Here is a 19,050-nt window from a genome sequence, read left to right as displayed (position 1 = left end):
TGAATGAAAATGAAGGTTCCCAGGCTATTCTGAGCCCAGACAATGCCAACAATAAGACTGAAAAAGAGTATGAAGAGTCTTAAGAGAAGCACTATTGGGTGGTCTTTGGAATAAAATCTCTCCCTAGACCAAGATTTTTTATTTTTTTTTAAATTAAGGTATTGATATGAGGGGGAAAAAGGTTTTTAAAAAAGGACAATCAACTGTCTTCCATGTAAAGGCTATTTTACAGGGGGGTTATTGACATTACATTTTGTAATCCAAACTCCTTATGGAGATTTACCATAAATAAATATGAAGTTCTTGCTTGATTTCCTTGTATCTGTCTGGATTCCTATAGTTCATTCATGGACTCATGGACAGGGGTGTTAGGGATGGCCTGGTTCCAGTTTTCACAGTATGCTTGGTAAAACCCCAGAGGTCCTAAGCCTTAGGCACCATGGGGTGAGGACATGGGGTGGGGACAAGGGGTGGGGGGAGGGAGATAGTGAGGCCACAACAATGGGCAGGACTCTAGATACCCATGCCACCAGAGCAGCTTTGCTCTTCTATTTTATGTTTTAATTAGGCTTTCAAGATTTCATTTCAGGAAAAGACTCTGCTAATCCAATCCTTTTGTTTTACAGCTCAATCTTGTGTATTCTACCCTGAATATTTGAAATGAGGACTTTGAATATCATTAGGGCTGACAGTACCACATTTCTGTCAAGGTTCTGAAAATAAATTCCTGAGATTGACAAAACAAACGAAAGCTCAAATTGTTGCTCTGGCACTTCACCCCCTTGAGGATGGGTGCCAATGTTCTGACTCTTCTTTCCCATTACTTTGTGCTGAACACATCCCTTGGTGCTCAAGAATACTGTATGAATCTGACAGAGGACCCTCATTATATTAGCTGAGCAAGCAATACTGTAAAACAAAGACGTTTAAGTTTGTGTCTAAATGTAATGAGAACACTTTAATACTAGATGAAGTAAGAATAAGGAACAATGGTATAGTAATAAAATAAAAAATAAATATATAATAAAAAGAATTAGGAAGAATGAAGAATAAGAAGGGAAAGACCAAAGGACCTTCCTTTATAACCTGAGGTTTTACATGAACACACTAAATTTTGCAGGGGAAAAAAATCAATAGGGGCATATTGACACAAGGTATATACTAGATGCCTACCCCAGAATCCTGATTTTTCCTGGACCCCAAAATGGTATTATTCTTACTACTCTGCTGCTGCTACTACTTTTTTTCCCCATGTACATGTTCTCCACACAGCAGCCAGACCCTCCTAAAACAAGTTATATCATATCACTTGTCTGCTTAAAATCTTCAAATGGCTTCCCATCTTGCTTTTAAGATTTCATTTCAGGAAGAGAGTCTGCTAATCCAATCCTTTTGTTTTACAGTTGGGTAAAATCCAAACCCTTGCAATGGCCTAAAATACCCTACATGATCACTGCACATCCCCGCCCCCACCCCAAGGCCCCAATCAATCTCAGGCAGATTTCTCGTCCTTTCTTACCATTCTCCTTACTTCACTCCAGCCATACTGACCTTCTGACTTCTATTTTAGCATCACAGCATGCAGCTTCCATCCTGGGGCTTTTGGACGTATGTCACCTCTACCTGAAATGTTTTTCTCCCAGAAGCCTATGTGGCTTGGTCACTCAATTCTTGCAGGTCTCTGCTGAAATGCCATTGTCCCAAGCAGGTGTTCTGTAACCATCTTATCTCAAATAACAACGCCCCACAGACATTCTCCAAAACCCTTACTTCGCTTTTTCTCCATAGCACTCATTATATTGACATATTTACACGTTTATTTCCTGTTTCCCCTCACTAGAACATAAGCTCCAGATGAACAGGAACTTTGCTTTTGTGCACTGCTGAATCCCAGCTCGAAGTAAGCACTTAAACGTTTGTTGAATTGTTTTCATTAGGGTTTTTTGTTATGCGTAAGTGCAGGAAAGCTAAAAGGACTTAAGACTTCTAGAAATGTTATTTCCCCAACTTTCATGGATTTGCACAAGAGGCACGGAACAAGTAGTTCTCCTCAAGGTCTAAACTCCAGGCTACTAGGATTTGAAGAGGAGGGGAATCCAATTTAACAACTTCTACTACACTCGGGGAATTGACTGTCAGCACTGAATTCTTTCCCTCCCCATCTCACCTCAAGGCTATCTTTTCTCAAAAAAGGTCAGGGATCCCTGGAAAACTGCTATAACTTGCACAGAGCAGGTACCCAAACTGACTACATTTCAGCCTTGGAACCAGTGCACACTGAATCTCTCCAGGGTGCAGGTGAGAACCAGAATAGAAAGCCTTCTCAATCACACAGTTGAATCTTGTAGAAGCTTTTATTTCAATGATCAAAAGAATGCAGTAAATGGAATCTATACTGATTAACATTAGGCATGCACCTCTACCTGAAACTGCTGTTAGTTTTTGACAGGCCTAAATCTTGACAACCTATTTAGGCACATCTTTGAATTTCTTGGACCCTGATATACAGGGTAAGTTAACTTTTTCCTTGTGGCACTTTAGTAACAAGAATTATGTTCACTGACTAGATTCCTTTATAACTAAAGGCCTCTAGATACTCAGGCTGCCTGTACTACTTCGAGACCATACTTTATATAGATATTTAAGTAAATCACAGTATAAGGAAGGGAGATAATTTAGAAAGCTGAGCTGTATTGTATGAACATTCCATAGATTTTCCCCCAGCACTGGTGGTCAAAACACTAGTTAAGTACCAAATTACACTTCCCCCATTGCTGCCCTTTCTCAGAGACACCAAGATGTGTATTAATGTCCCTAGGCATCTGAAACAAATCCATGCAAATGACAGATTTTACCCATGTGGTCCCACTATCAAATTACAAAAAGCAGTTCCACTACCCAAATTATAAAGCAGTTAATGGGACTTTCAGAAAAACATAGTCCCACATACAGTAATATGCATCTAGGAAAGTTTTCCATTCATCTGTCAATTGTTTTCACAAGATTAACACTAAAAACACACAACCAAATACACATATGACCCTCAAACCCCAAACACACACAAAAAAATTGGTCTTTTGTTCATTCTCTGATGACCAGATGCTCCAAGAGTGCAAAAGTGGGAGCCAATCCCCCCACAGCCTTTTCTCAACTATTCTTGAACTACCTTCCTTTTCCAAAAATGTAATGTTGAAATCAGTCAGAAAGGCTTTCTGAGAAGACTGGCTTGGATTTCTGGGTCTGTTCCAGTCGATTCAAGATGAATTGGCTTGTATCAATGAAGCGCTCAACGCAGTTCACAAAACAGGCCTCAGCCCGACTGTCCAACTTTGGCCCAGGTTTGTCCATGCACTTCTCCTGGTCAGGAGAACAAGATAAGAATCACAAAGGGAACTTGGGAAAAAAGGAAAGGGGGGTAACTTCTTATTTAAAGGAAAAACTTCACCTATAAAACAGTACCTGATGTGTTAATAATAGTTCACTTTTGGCAGCAGCTTACTTTGTGGTGAGAAATTTTCTACAACCTTACATCAAATTCTCATAATCCTACAGAATAGGTACTATTATTAATCCTCATTTTACAAACAGGGGAGCTGTGGCACAGAGATGCTTTGCCTAATGTCACAGGGCCAGAAAATTATGGAGCTGTATTAAATGCCTTTAAATTTACTGCAGAATAAAATGGTAAAGATAAATCGTTGCAGCAAGACATCCTAAAAAAGCCTACAAAGTAAACAAGAAAATCTATGACCTGAAATTCTGTAACCTTGTCTACTTAAGCCAGAGGTTCTTGAATCCATCTTGAATCCAAGATGAATGGGAAATTGTATGAATTTTCCTAAAGCTTACAGATTCTTAGAGGAGTCTTTAACCATACCCAACACTGGGCCAAATGTAATGAATCGCAGATTTTTTTTAAAAGAATCAAAGCACTCTGGTCCGAGGCAGACAGGAGTTAAGGAAGCATTTGTTCAGGGTCAGAGTCCAGCAATACAAGTTTATGGGAAAAGGGCTATGGAAACCGATAACTATGCATAGTTCAAAAGTTACGCAGTTTAAATGAATTTTGGTCATTATTCTATGCTTTGTACACAAGCCTCAGACCCTCTGCTTCCAAAAAAAATTACCCTTGGCCTCTGAATTCTGTGGATTTTTGTATGTTCAGGGCTGGGCAGTTATGCTGTAGTTGGCAGCCAGAGAACTCTTTGATTCCAAGGTGCAAAAGCCTTCCACCCTTTGCCAAAGTCCCCTCACAAGGCATACACAATTCCTCAACCTTCAGACCCAAAACGGCTTGGTATTATACAACAATGCAACAAAAGGCAAGTAAGTGTGGAGAGATTACTCCACTTTTACAGTTAGTGGGCTAGAGCCACTCATTTCTCAGAGAGGACGGTTAGAGAAACTGGGTAATCAAGGAACTGAGGGGTCCAGGAACAGGAGTTTCGCTGACTCCCTGGGAATCGGGGGTTCCAAAACTAAGATCCCAGTATGGGGGACTGTCATCAGTCTTGCTGGCCTTAAGTGCTGGTTGGGACAGCGGCGTAAGTCTTCCATGATCCCCAGTCCTCTGCACCAACAAAAACTAAGTCCGGAGTGACAGTCCCCTAAGACGCGGAGTCACTTTTTCTCCCACCTGGCTCGGCCTGTGGAATCTAAGGAAACCAAGGGGTGCTGTCGGGCGCCCCCCCTCCCCGAATCCCAGACGTCGGGGCAAGGACAAGGGGCGAGTAGGAAAGGCGGCCAGGTCCCAGCCCCAGGCTCCTCACCCAACAAAGTTCCGTCATCTGGTGCACCAGCTGCTGGAAGCGCTGCTTCTGAGTCTCCACCTCGATGAAATGCTGCAGCTGCGGGTCCACTGAGCCCAAGCCCGCCCCGTTGGAATTTGAAGAGGAATCCATCCCAGCCGGACCAGGCGCGCCGAGATGAACTCCGCACCAACTCCCCGACCTTCACGTGTCTCCGCCGACGGAACCGGAACCACAACCGGCTGCCTTGGGGACCGCCGCCCCCCCCCCCGTGAGCGCACTGCGCCTGCGCGAGCCCTAGCGCCCGAGTCGCCCCCAGCGGGGCGCTCCTCCCAGCAGCCCCAGCGCCCCGCTCCGGTCGGTGCCTCCAGGCCCACCCCTGCTCCCTCGCGCGTGGCGTTAGCGCGCTTCCCTCCAGTCCCCTAGATCCGCTCCGGCTGGCGACCCCAACCCCGCTACCTGCCCTCTGCCCTCTCTGGGCGCTCCTCTCGGCCGCCCGCGCTCGCCCCTTCTCCTCGCCGCCCCCATGGGGCGCTGCTCGCCGCCACCGGTGCGCCCCTCTCCCGCCCGCGTCCCCACCCTACTCGCGCAGCGAGGTCTCACGATTTGCATCCCAGCGCGGGGGCGCTGTGCAGACATTATTCCGAAAAGAAAAGAAAAAAATGAAGTGAAAAAGGAAGTTACTGCAGACCACGTGGCCTGTCCCTGGCGGGCCCAACAGCCCCGCCCCTGCCTGCTTCCAAATTGGCCCGCGCTTTCCCAGCTGCCCAGCTAGTGCCAGGCCAGGACGGCTCGACCCATCGTTTAGCCGTTTGGGCCCCTGGCTCTAGTTCTTTGATGGTTTTCCCCTCCAGACTTAGTGAAAAGAGGCTCCCCAAGAATTCGTCTTCAATTGTCAGCTTCATTCCGATAATATTGCATGCCTACTGTGTGCAAGGCACTGTGCTTTAAGCTTGTTAGTTTGTCTCTGATTCAGGGGCAGGATTTTCCCAGAGCCAGAGGAGTTAAATGCCGAGGATCTCGCTGTAGGGATATGTCAAACAAATGTCACACAACGGTTTTCTGGAACACTGAGATAGGGCATTTCAGGGAGGCTGCATGACTAATAGAGATAGCAAGAACACTTCATGCTTTCCAGTAATTTTATTTTATCAAAACACCCTCCCCTCCCATTTTTATGACACCATTTTATTCTTGCCCAATTTGGCCTCCCTCCTGGCAAGCTCTAATGCCTACCCAGAAGAGCTGTTGAACCCTTCATGAGGCTATTTACATCCCTCCCTCCCCAAAACTTGTTTCCATCCCAAATTCAGTCTGTCTTTAATACTCTTGGGAAATTTCTTCTCTGGGGGACAGTACCAGGCACAATAATTCCTTGGCCTTTGCTCAGAAGGTACTGTCCTAGGGAATCAAAGAAGAAAGGCAGCCCTAGATGTAGAGAGGGGCCTTTGTGTATTCAGCCAGAGCACAAAGGCTTCAGGGTCTGTAGGTTGGGTTTGCCTCGAAAAAGTGAAATTGGGTTTGTGGAGGAGAGTAGAACCAGGAAGCTTATTGGTGAGCTCAGGATTCTTCATCCATGACATCTAGAATGTTGCTGAGAAGAACTTTGAAAGTGGGACGTTCATCTGCTTTCTAAAACCAAAGAAAAAGTAGAGTATTATAGTGGGTTAAAATCCAGAATTCAAGGGAAATGCAATGAGTATGCAGCAAATGTTCATTAAGTATATCTACCCAGTAACATACCCTGTTGGTTACAAAAAAAAAAAAAGAATAAGAAGTAGTAGCACTCTATAAAATACTTTTGCACTTTTCATCTTCAGGTTATTAATGTGATGACAATTTGCGAATTAAAGTAACATTGATTAAAACGGGGCAAATTCTTACATAATTGTACACCAATGCATTCTTATTTTGTATCCTTAACTGAAAAGTTTTGTATCCTTAACTGAAAAGTTGCTACCAAACAAGCTTAAGTGGTTGACAGAACTGAAATCCTATAAGCTTTGATAATTTTTAGTTTGGTTTCAAACACCATTTCTATCATCTCATAGTCAAAATTAACAAAGGAATTAACATTTCAAGATCATGGGCTGAATCACTGAGCAGGGATCCTGAGCACCTGGGACCTGCAGTCTGGTCTCCAGGCTAAGGCCTTATGTAATGGTCCATAAGCCCCTGAGGTATTTAGTGATTCAGGGCATATTCATGCCAGAGAGGTCTCAGTTCATGGGGACCAAAAAGCCATCAATTTCTTGTTCCGTTGAATCAGTGGTTCTCAAACCTAGATGAGTATCAGAATTTCCTGGGAAGTTTAAAAAGATATTTCTAGGTTCCACTCCAGACATACTTTACCAGAATCTCTGGAGATATGGCCCAGTCATCTGTAGCTTTAAGAGTTCCCCAGAGATTCTGATGTGCATCCAATTTGGAGACTACCACTTTAAACAGGCTGTGGGGAAAGTGCCTCTCTGAAACAGTTAACTAAAAGAGTGAGGATGCCCTAGTTGGGAGGGAGCATAGCCAATAACCCTTAATCCTGCATGATACAGGAGACAGAAGGGAAATGGCTCCAAGGGGTTCTCTATACTTTCTTTGTGACCTCAGTCATTTGTTGAAGGAAAAGATGCCATGCTCTGATCCAGATCCCCAGTTTATTACCCCACCATGAGGGCTCCAGATTCATATATGTGCTTGTTGGACACTGTCTGTTTTGCTCTGTTTCTAGTGGGACAGAACTAAGAGCTGAGCATTTATTTTTTACTAAAGATTTAGGTTGCCAAATTAAGGTTGCCAAGGATCTACTGAAATGTGAACAAGGCCCCTCTGGAAGAACCAAAGGTGAGAACAGTGAAGCATTTTAGTAATAGTGGGACAAGCCCTTTATTTTCAAGTTACCACATGCCCCATAATGTACCATATTTAAAATAATAATAATAATAATAATAATAGTACCTATTTTAGCTCTCTTTCATGTCATAGGGTCTTAGTTTTTAAAATCTCACTTAGGACCACAGCCAGAAAAGGTTGGCAGTAAAGTAGAAGAAAGGACCAATGACTTCCAAGGAAATAAACACAAATTTTAATGACTTTTATTTTTTAATGCCCATACATTTGTTTGAGTGCTTTTGGCTGCCTGCCCATACTAGGCGACATGGCCTCACAACACCCCCTCTCCCTAAAGCTGAGTTGGTATTGGAGTCTGCTAATAATATTCTGGTGACAGTTGGAGGGGGCCTGGGAAAGCCTCTGGCTACCAAAGGTTTATGGTACGGGCTGGGGTGCTAGAATGTGTGCAGCTCCATGCAGCCAGAGAGAGTGGGGACTGGGTCCCTGGATGGCTAAATGAGAAAGAAGGTTCAGGGAAGTAATTTTAGAGGTCTCAGTAAAACACTTACCTCATGCCAGCAGCTGTACATGATGGTATATACCCTCTCTGAAGCTAGATGAGGCCTGTAGAGACGTAGGCCTTGGGCAATATGTTCAGCTGTTTCACTGTTAGTAAATCTCTCATATGGCATCTTCCCCAGAGAGTAAATTTCCCACATCAAAACCCCTAGAAAATGAAAAAAAAAAGTAAGTCAGTTTGTAGTCTTTTTGGGCAGCAGAGATCTTAGTCTTCCTAGATTAGCCTCAAGAATTAGATTCAGTTAATTTGCCCCTCTGTGCTTTTTGTGTTTTATCCAAACTTTCACTATAGTACTGACCACACTGGAGGCTAATTGCGGTTGCACTGGACCATTAGCTCCTCCAGGAGACAGACAGCATCTTATTTGTCTTTGTGGTTGTAGGGTCTGGCAGAGTCCCTATTACATAATCAGTATTCAGAAGCTGTCACATACTGAATGAATTGTTTGTTCCCCTCAATATTTTGTAAGTTCTGAGAAGGCAGGGATCGTGTCTAGTTTACTGGTTTTATACCCAGAAATCCTGTGATGCCTGACATAGTAAGCACTCCCTAGGGATTAGATGAATGAAAGCAAGAACAAATAATCTAAATAAGACCCGAGGCATGGAGGCATGGAACAGATTGACATATCTCCATGTGTGTATATGTGTGGGAGTGGGGGGGGGGCAAGAAGAGATAAACCAAAGAATTTATGTACTTATATGCATAGCCCATAGACACAGACAATAGGGTGGTAAAGGCCTGGGAGGTGTGGTAGGGGCTGGGCAGAGAGGGATAACGGAGGGGGGAGAGGAGGGACACCTGTAATACTGTCAACAATAAATTATATATATATATATAAAATAAATGCCAGTTACATATCATTTAAAAAAAAAAAAAAAAAAGAACAACTAATCTCTCTGTGCAGGCTGCAAAGTGTCAGTTCCCCCACTATGTCCCTCTTTCTTTGACCTGTGTAATCTATATAATCTTAATCACTCACCAAAAGCCCAAATGTCAGATTTGCTGCTGAACTTGCTGTACATAAGGACTTCTGGTGGAGACCAGCGGACTGGAAATTTGGAACCTACTGAGCTTGTGTATTCATCATCCAGAACATACCTGCAAAGGATTCAGGATTTAGTGTTAGGATTTGGAGAGCTTGATACTTACTTATGTTTTCTTGGTACAGTCACAAGAGTTGCACAATACATGCCCACAAGCCACCCAGTGTCTTTTACAAATGGTGTTTTTAACATATTTCTGTTCTCATATCTGATTTATCTCTCCTGATTGACAATATGATTACGGCAAGGGTGAAGAGAAATAAAATCTAATAGGCACTCCCTTCCTCTTCTCTATTCCTTTCCTCTTTTCTTCTCCTTCCCTTCCGTCTATTCTGCAGTTGCCAGAGGGACTTGGGGTGATTAGGAAAGAAGGAGGGAGGGCATAGAGTCAACAAGATTGACAGAACAAGAAAGGTCCTGGGAAAATTCTCTAAATAAAAGAGGAAAGGAGAAAAGAGAAGAAAGGGATATAACAATAAAACAAAAGGAAGAAAGAAGTGACAAATCATTCAGAGAAAGAAAAAAGTGTAGAAAGATGTTGGGAAAGACCAGAATGAGAAAAAAAAAAAAAAAGGAGGGAAAGGATTGAAAACTATAATGCCTCCTCATGTTTGTACTGTGATATTTTTACTTTTAAAAGGAAAAATGAAAAAGGCACACTCACCTGGACAGGCCAAAGTCAGATACTTTAACAACTCCTTGATCGTTTACCAAACAATTTCGAGCCGCCTGTAGTGCAACAACAGATAGCAGTGAGACTCAATTTCTAGCACACAGGTTAAAGGCACAAAGCTTCTGCCCATCGGGTTAGTGAAGCCAGGGCAGCCTCATCTCCTTCAACTAGAGACACCTTCCCACCTAACAGGAGTCAGTTGATGCATCACCACCACATGTAAAGCAACCTGCTATGTAGTTGTAAGTAAAGCACTGAGCACGTGCAAAATGATTTCATTCACATTGGTAATTCTCCAACACCCCTTCCTGCACTGAAATGTTTAAGGAATTAAGAGAGAACAGAAGGCAAGTGTGCTTTGTTTTCTGCTTTTCTGCCACTGGGACTAGGGCCCTTTGAGCCTTGGCCTGGCTGAAATAGAAGGGGGCACAAACTCGTGCCTCCAGAGGCCAGGCAGGCAAACTGATAGAGTGAAGTGGATGGGTGGAGATTGCAGGAAAGAGGAGAGCATTCAGCTTGTCTAAAGGAGGCAGCTGCTCCTCAGCTCTGGAGCACTGTGAGCATGGCCTGTGAGATTGTGGACTTGGTATTACAAGATGGTTTAGACTTTCCAGAGAAGCTGGAAATTCACTTTTTTAAAAAATATGAAATGCTTCTTTTTAAGTGTTTGCTAATATATGACACTTAAAAAAATGTACCCACAGCCCCCCAGTTTGTGTTTCTGATGTAACCAAATGATGGCTCTGTGTCAGGAGCAGCCCCTTTGGGAAGCAGGGTTGCTCTTCTGCCCCTGAAGGACCCCACCATTTCCTTGGCCTGGTATGGGGCTAGGAGTGAGTGACAGCTCTAGCTCCCACCATGGCAGAACTCGTGGTGTTGAGGCTGGAGATCCTTGACTGGCTGACCACTAGGGCAGAGGCTCACCTAACTTTCAGTGTTTTCTAGATAAAAATGAAGTGATGGCTTCAACAACCCTCCTCATCCATGTACCACATGTCTTCCTCTGCTACTTCTACCCCCTCAGCCCTTGATCCCAGGCCAATCCTTCTGAGGTCCCACCAGGTCTCTGTGGAGGAACTGCTTTGACTCCAGGTATTCCATGGCTTCGCAGACATCCTTGCACATCTCCAACAGCTGCTGAGTCTGGAAGTGGTGGCGCATCTCCCTCAGGTAGTTCAGGAGGCAGCCATTGGCCATGTACTCAGTGATGATGAATATGGGGCGCTGTTTGGTGCAGACGCCGTACAGCTGCACCAGCTTCTCGTGGGAAAGATTCCTACAGGAGAGGCAATGAACCAGTCCTCCCCTTCTGGCTCTGCACACCAGTTAGAAAAGGGCTGGAGTAGAAAGGAGTTGGCCTGGGATTAGAGTGTCAGATAAGGGACTACAATGGCAAATTGACTTTCCTCCTTCCCACCCTAAATCCCAACAGTACCTAATATGTGAAAGTGAGCAGAGACTTGGGGCCCATTGAGACAACAGGAAACAAATCGAGAGCTGAATGAACACTAAGGCTAAATAAGAATCAGTCTTCCTCTTGAAAGTTTCATATTCCACAACCACTCTGAAATGCTACTGAGATGGTAAGCACCCATGATCAACACATAATCTCAACGAATATCTAAAGCAGATAAATGATTACCTTAGAAGTTAGGACTCCCACCAATCAAAGGTTGACCTCAGGCCCTGGTCCCAAACCTCTCTCACTAAAAGTCACCTTAAAAGACAATGGATTGTCCTGGTAATTCCTAGACTCCAGCAAGTGGATTGAGAATTGAGTTTGGGCTGTAACTCACATCATGACTTTGGCTTCTTCAATGAACTCATCTTCAGACATGGAGCCTTCTTTGATCATTTTGATGGCCACATCATACTGGCCTCTCCATTTCCCATACTTCACTACCCCAAATTGTCCAGTCCCCAGCTCCTTTAAGAAGGTCAGGTCTTTTGGATCAATTTCCCATGATCCTATAACAACAAAGTCTTAGTGTGAGTCTTTGGGGGTCACATATGTATAATTCCTACAATAGATAAGAATCCCTACTGGAAGTAGAAATAGGCAAGCAGTAAAAGGGAAATTCTCAGGAGCACTAATCTACCTTTGCTCAGGTAAATCTCAGGGACAAGGGATTACTGGTTGGAGGAATCTGGGCATTTTAGGTGCAAGTCAGCCATAAGGCAAGATAGACTAGACAACATCTTAAAACCCTTTATGATTATGTGGTGTGTGTGTTTTTTACCACATTTAAAAATATATATAATCACTTTATGAGTTTATATTTTTGCAGTCCCAGTAGGAGCCACCAGAGGGACAAAAATCATTAAATAACTTTTGTTTAGCTCTGTCTTAACTTTCCTTGAAGCAGCTGATGCAGAACAGTGTGTTGCAAGGGCACTTGTGAGGCAAGATCTAATTGGGTCAGCCAAAGGTAGTCCTTGCAACTGGCCAGTCCACCCTACCCTAGAGAAATAAGCAGTTACCGTAGCCCAGGCCTGCAGTAGAAGGTGCATTCTTGTTTTGTTGAGACACTGGATATTTGAGCCTAGATATGAGTCCTGAAACATACAGAGGGGTGTCATGTTCTTGGTGCAGCGTAGGGGGCAGGATACTTTACACATCCTCACTTAAAACCTCACACTTCTGATGTTCTCCTTTCTAGTACATTTTGAATCCCAGAAGATCTTCACGAACCCAACATTTTCTGGAAGTTTCTCCTCTCATAAAAGAGTTTTTAGGGACAAAAAAGAGAAAATACTAATAAAAATACACTCCCCAACTAAATATATCCCCACCTCCCAGCCCAGGCTTAACTCACATTCTGTCTTCTCCATGAAGCTTTTTCTTTTAGCAATCTTCCAGTTTTTAGAATGTCTACACTACAGTAGGTCCTCAAATGATGTTGTTTCGTTATAATGTTGATGAGCTGTCATAGGAACTTAACACTTGTTTATATCAATTAGACTATGGTAAAACTGGTTTTGTTATACATTGTTTTGCTTAAAGTCACAAAACCTATTCGTGATTTTAAGTGAGGACTTACTGTACTTACAAGCCATTTTCTGATGTTTTCTAACCTTATAGTCTTTGAGAGCAGGTACCTCGGTTAATAATTTTCCTGCATTCTCATTTAGTACCAAGGAAATTGCTGAGTATACAGTAGTAACTCAATGAATACTTGCTGATTGATTAATCACCAGTCTCTTCTATGTCTTTCTTTAGCACTGAGCATAAATCACTAAATAAGCCCGGCCAGCATGGCTCAGTGGTTGAGCATTGACCTATGATCCAGGAAATTGCGGTTCGGTTCCTGGTCAGGGCACATGCCTGGGTTGCAGGCTTGATCCTCAGTGGGGGGCGTGCAGGAGGCAGCTGATCAATGACTCTCTCATCATCATTGATGTATCTATCTCTCTCTCTCCCTCTCCCTTCCTCTCTCTGAAATCAATAAAGACATATCAAAAAAAAATTTTTTTAGTCACCAAATAAGAAGTCAGTCTGTATGGGTATAAGGCCTGTCTTTAACCACCTCTTTAGTTTACCTCCAGCAGGCATCATAGGAGTTGACTTTCACAGCTCACTTGCACTGATTGCCCTGTGAGTAAGGCTTATTCTTCCCCTCATCACCTTGTTCTGAATTGCTTCTCCTGATGCTTGGCACATCCTTCTTTGGTGCCCCTGGTACTCACCTGCAGAGTTATGCTGATGGTAGTTAATGAGCTCAGGGATGGTGCTGAAAAGGTGCTTCTCAGCCAGGTAATACTGGCTCTGAGGTGTGGAACACACAACATAATGGCGTATCACCCCTTGAGGGTCCCTGAAGAAGTGGATTCGAAGTCAGCAACTTGGAAACAAGGGTCACGCAGGACCCAAGAAGTGAAGTGAGATGAATTTTGAGTTTAAGGGACAGGGAAAATAGGAGGGGCACACCATTAAGGAGCTGTTGGGTGAGCACCCCTGTTCTCTGTCCCTAGGGCCTCAAAACAGTAGCACTCACCCTGTAGATTTAGCAAACACAGACACAGTATATTTTCCAGCTTTGCTGGAGTCTCTGACAATGAAACCTCCTTCCTTCCCCTGAAACAACAAAAAAATGAAGCTGACTGTAAGTAGGAAGTGCTGCTCACACCTGCATCCCACCTGCCCAAACCTGGGAGAAAATAGAACAATCCCTGATTTAATTGCCAGGTTCTATGATTCAGCTGCAGCCTCATTGCTTTTGATACTGAAAAGTGTAATTGGACCTGATAAAATGACGACCATGTCACTGCCTTGCCTACAAGTGGCAGGCAGCAGCAAGCACTCAAATCAGAATCCTCACTTTTTGTGCAAGGAGAATGCTGTTTGCTTGTGGTCACATACTTACCTCTTGCTTTAGCAGTTCTTCAGCTTGACTCCGAGTCATGTGCTTGGAATACCACCTGTAGAGGGAGAGTGCTTGATGCCTCATAGGCCACGGTACAATTGTTTCTGAGATTACAGTGCCCTCCAGGGCTTATCTGTCTAGTGATTCAGTCAATTCACTCAACCCCTATTTATTGAGTGCCTATCATGTGCAAAGCACAACTGCATCCCTTTCCCAAAGCCCGGTTAGTACTGAAAATTCATGGAAATGGAGAGTAGAGGGCAAAGGCAAGTGGCAGAGGGTTGCAGGAAAGGGATCATGGACAAGGCACTCAAGAACAATCCATTTCTATGGTTAGGGAGAAAGGACAATGGCAGAAGTTTGACATTTTCACCCTTTCAAATGTGTCCTATCAGGCTGTCAACTCTTTCTTAGAGGGTGGTACTTCTGAGGCTGTGGTAATCCCTCCAGCTCTCATAAGCAGATGGTATTTGGGGCAAAGATAAGACATAGGCACTAACTTGGGGTGGTGGCATCATTTGACCTAGTTGGCAGTGATTTTAATAAGTATCTTGAAATCAAAATTTTGTTGAAACTACAAAAAAGTACATACTATATTTTATTCCTCCTGCAAGATTGTGCACTGGAAACATAAGCATACTCACTCATACATTTCTATGGAGTCTTCTGCTTCAGTAACATAGTTGCTAGGAATGTAGCCTTCCTGCCTGTAAAGGAGACATTGTGGTAGATCATCCAGCACTCCCCTTCCTAAGGGAGAGACAGATTCATATGCCCGTATTCCTAAACTCAGAACCAATCTCAAATGTGGGTAATAAAGAGGATCATGTTGCAGACCTATGGCTAGGCTAGTGAAATGTGTGGCTTCTGCACATGTGGCATTTGTTATTTGTGCACTACAACATGTGGGCCAGAACCTACAGGCTCAGAGATGTGACCACATGTATAGCTGCACTCTGGGAAGCACTTGGAGGGACAGCCTATTTACCTTGATGTGAGAAGAACAATTTATGATTGTTCTGATTTTGGATACTGAGTAGGGAAATTATGCTGCAGGATTTTGCATGTGTGTGAAGTGGGCAGTCACAAGGCTCAGGAAGGGCTGGCATGGACTCACCCATTTTTATCTCGTGCTCGCCACCAGGGTAAGTTGCTTTCCTCTAGGATAAAATATTCATCACCCTTCCGTAGCTGTAGATCATTTGCATTCATTGGCATGTAATCATAAAGGGCCACAACCTTTTTCAGTTCACTTGTGGAGACTGGTACTGCTGTTGGCTCAGGGGGCAGTGGCTTTTTCAAGATCTGTGTAGGTAGGAGAAAAAAATAGGGTGGTTTGGCTCGACATCAAGTACTCTCTCCTTCTCTCCTAACTCTCTGACTTACTAGAGACACCATTCTAATCCAAATCAGGCATAATAAGGTTTACCCAACATCCATTTTTTAAGCAGTTATGCAGGGCTTCTCAGCTTGGAGTGCACATCAGAATCATGTAGGGAACATTTATTTAACAATCCCAATACCCAGACAGTTTCCCAGACCAATTAAATCAAAACCCTTGGGGATGGGACCTGGGCATCAGTATTTTTAAAGCTTCCAGACAAAAATCATGTACAGACACAATCAGGAAACCTATTTGGCACTAAATTGGTACATGGATCTACTAAGTGCCTTTGTTTCCCTGTTTGTAAAATAGGCATAATAATTTCTGCCCTGCTTTATTGTTCCTCACAGATGTTGCATGTTTTACAAATTGAAGGCAAGACCCTCCACTAGCAAAAATTATGACTCTCTTTATTTCAGTGGTCTGGAACCAAACTTGCAATATCTCCAAGGTAGGCCTGTATATGAGGAAAGGCTTTTTAGGCCTTAAAAAGTAACCAAAAAAGCAAGTTTGAAGTAATATATTAGTGGTAGGATGAAGGTATTGGGTATATGGGTGTTCACTACTAAATTCTTTCAACTTTATGTTTGAAAATATTTTTTTATTTGTAAATATTGGGCTTTGTTTTGTTTCAAATGGGTGATTAGATTAAATGGTGGCCAAGAACTTCCAAGTAGCCTCTATCTTTCCACTGAAGTTGAAGTCCTAATTAGAAGGACAAATTCCCTGTCTCAGAAAGAATATCAATTAACAGTGCCAAGTGCCAGGGAAATTCTAAGACTCCTGTGTGTTTCCCAGAGTGACTGTAAGTTTCTGTTTGAGCAGTAGCAGCACCGAATTTTCCTGTATACCTGGTCCTCCTCAGGTGTGGGAGGAAGAGGCTTTTTTGTCTTCCGGTGAGAACTCCCAGGTTTTAAGCCTGCAAAATAAGATACCAGTGATGATACAGAATGCATCTTAGGGAACGGCCTGGAGACTGGTTTGGTTAGGGACTTTGCTCTCCTCTACAGTGACTTTAGGGAAGTTAGGAAAAGTCTGGGTGGATACAACCCCGTGGCAGGTTGCACAACTTGGAAAACATAGCACCAGCTGGATTTCAACATCCCCCTCTCCCAGGCCCCTTTGTGCAATGGCCAAAATGAACAAACCTGGGTTTGATAGACCCTATAGAAAGTGTGTGATAGAATCAAAGGAGGAAGAAATGATATTGATCGGATCTCTTACTTCCATTCCTGTTCTCCAAAATTTGGCAGCCCATAGCATTTTTGGCTGTCTGAGAGCAGCAGAGATACTGCCCGTCAATCCAGAAGCAAGGGTGGTATTTCTGTACCAGATCACTGTTATACCGGATTACTGTAACAGGAGAAACAAGAGAGAAAGATCACATCTGACATACAGGAGAATCCACCATTTGCAAGTTTTCATCTTTGACTAAGCTTAGTGATGAGCTTCAAACAACTGCCCCTTCATCAGCCACCCTGAAGGGAAGCAGACAACAGGGTCAGTTGGCTCCCATGCCTAGCCCCGGAGAGTTCCTGTGCAGTTCTCTTCAGTGGTCAGTCATGATAAGTATCTCCTGACCAACATGATAAGAATATCTGATGTCTCCAGAGCCCAAGAACAAAAATATGTTATCTATGTTTTCTCATGTAGCCAATTACAATCTTCTTGAAAGGCAGCTGTTGATTATGATGTGTGTGTTTTTTCCAGATAAGGCACACAATTTGTCCAAGCCAAACTCTCTCTCCAGCTTTCAATATACCAATGTCCCAGCTCCCTGAGTAATCTTTTAGTGATATTTGCCTTAGTGAGAAATTCTGCATCAGGTTTTCTGTGTTCATAGACTAGTCAACAGAGTGAGCTCAGGGGCAAATGAAAGTGATTATGTCTAGAGTAAACATGGTTTCTATCTTCCTATAACCACCAAGATCGGTTGAGCTCATTGCGGGAGATAAACACAGCAGCTCCATTTCCCTTCCAGGGTTGTGAGACTCGGAAGATCTCCCAGAAGCCAAAGTACTTTGTAAAGAATACAGTGGTCTTCAGATAGGAAGAATTGGTATTATGGTTTCCAATACTGTGGCATCTCAAGAACCTTAACATGAAATCGATTAGGCAAGTCTTCCTGGGATCTTGTTAAATAACAGAGAAGCAAAGACAACAGAAATAACTGGCAATAACTAGCATTGGGGCAAAGACCTAGGCTGGTCTAAGAATATGCACATTTGAGGACATACACATTTCAGCCTTTACTGCTAAGAAGAAGCCCTGCATAATGTTTTTTTAAAAGATAACAAAACAAAAAACCTTCCTCTGTAGAGACCAACTCCAGTCCTTACGAGTTTGTTAGTCACATTCCACTCACTTAAGGTTTGAGGGGAGGCCTAGAAGCTTTTGGTAGCAAGGTATAAACGAACAAAAGTGCTATCTTTTTTTTTTTTAAAGTGCTATCTTGATGTTTTTCTAAACATGAATTTGAAGGTTTTTAACCACTTTACCCTGATCACCCTCGCCACTCACTTTTTCAGCACTCCCCTTCACCACTGCACAAAGTGAAGAATGGTGAGATCTATTCAGATGTAGTGTAGGCTATAAGGGGCTGCATCATCCATAGGGAATTTTAAAATAATGTTAAAACCAACCAAACGTCTGCCTGACTTTTGTTATTACCAGGCACTGGCAATTCTGAGCAACATTCCATATACACCTCTCAGCAAGAACTGATTGCTCCCATCACTTCTACCATCTACCCCTCCTCCCATGACACTACTTTTCATCCAGGGATTTGAAGACCCTTGGATGCCGGTCTGGACACTAGTAGTGATGCCAAAAATTCTTACAACTAGTTACTCTGATAAACTAAACTATGCTAATATGCTAATGAAGGGACATAAGGCTTCCTGCCCTTCCCACCTTCAGCACACACATTAAGAACCCACCCGACATTACCAAATAATGTCTGCCTCTTAAAAGGTTACTTTAAGATGATGGCCCTTTTTTGTTAGCTAATCCAGAGCTGGTACTTCCAGATACTTAGGAGAGAATTGCAAAAGCAGAGGGCCTGTTATGGACTGAATGTTTGTGTCCTCAAAAAATTCGTATTCTGAAGCCCCCCAATGTAATGGTTTTGGGAGACGGGCCTTTGGGAGGAAATTAGGTCATGAGAGTAGGGACCTCATGATGGGATTAGTGTCCCTGTAAGAAGAGATTCAAGAAAGAGATTCTCTTTTTGTCTCTGCCATGTTGAGGACACAGTGAAAAAGTGGCCAGTCTGCAAGAAAGGCAGAGAGTTCTCACCAGGAACCAAATCAGAGGTACCTTGATCTTCAACTCCCCAGCTTCCAGAAATGTGAGAAAGAAATGTTTGTTGTTTAAGCCAGCCAGTCTAAGGTATTTTGTTATGACAGCCTGAGCTAAGATAGTGTTCAA

General features: G+C 43.2%; 2 protein-coding genes across 2 annotated transcripts in view; both read right to left on the bottom strand.

The window, feature by feature from the left end:
* Nucleotides 1-2,335: 2,335 nt before the first annotated feature.
* On the bottom strand, nt 2,336-4,975 carry TIMM8A (translocase of inner mitochondrial membrane 8A). The gene is made up of 2 exons (XM_081126766.1): nt 4,770-4,975; nt 2,336-3,357 (listed from the first exon to the last, which is right to left on the bottom strand). The coding sequence occupies exons 1-2, from the start codon at nt 4,899-4,901 to the stop codon at nt 3,196-3,198; spliced, it is 294 nt and encodes a 97-aa protein (XP_080982892.1). The 5' UTR covers nt 4,902-4,975; the 3' UTR covers nt 2,336-3,195.
* Nucleotides 4,976-5,872: 897 nt separating this feature from the next.
* The window catches only part of BTK (Bruton tyrosine kinase), a 31,527-nt gene continuing 18,349 nt past the window's right edge, over nt 5,873-19,050 (bottom strand). The window contains exons 6-19 of the mRNA XM_081125602.1: nt 16,846-16,974; nt 16,473-16,540; nt 15,355-15,542; nt 14,882-14,944; nt 14,238-14,292; nt 13,869-13,948; nt 13,561-13,688; nt 12,355-12,429; nt 11,670-11,841; nt 10,933-11,149; nt 9,865-9,929; nt 9,137-9,255; nt 8,144-8,301; nt 5,873-6,380 (exon numbers count right to left, since the gene is read on the bottom strand). Of these exons, the coding sequence (XP_080981728.1) occupies nt 6,309-6,380; nt 8,144-8,301; nt 9,137-9,255; nt 9,865-9,929; nt 10,933-11,149; nt 11,670-11,841; nt 12,355-12,429; nt 13,561-13,688; nt 13,869-13,948; nt 14,238-14,292; nt 14,882-14,944; nt 15,355-15,542; nt 16,473-16,540; nt 16,846-16,974 (1,589 nt within the window). The 3' untranslated portion in view covers nt 5,873-6,308. The remainder of the gene's footprint in view (nt 6,381-8,143; nt 8,302-9,136; nt 9,256-9,864; nt 9,930-10,932; nt 11,150-11,669; nt 11,842-12,354; nt 12,430-13,560; nt 13,689-13,868; nt 13,949-14,237; nt 14,293-14,881; nt 14,945-15,354; nt 15,543-16,472; nt 16,541-16,845; nt 16,975-19,050) is intronic.

The sequence above is a fragment of the Miniopterus schreibersii genome (assembly GCF_964146895.1).
Source record: "Miniopterus schreibersii genome assembly, chromosome: X".
Taxonomy (NCBI): Eukaryota; Metazoa; Chordata; class Mammalia; order Chiroptera; family Miniopteridae; genus Miniopterus; species Miniopterus schreibersii.
This window is presented reverse-complemented; position numbering and strand designations above follow the sequence as displayed.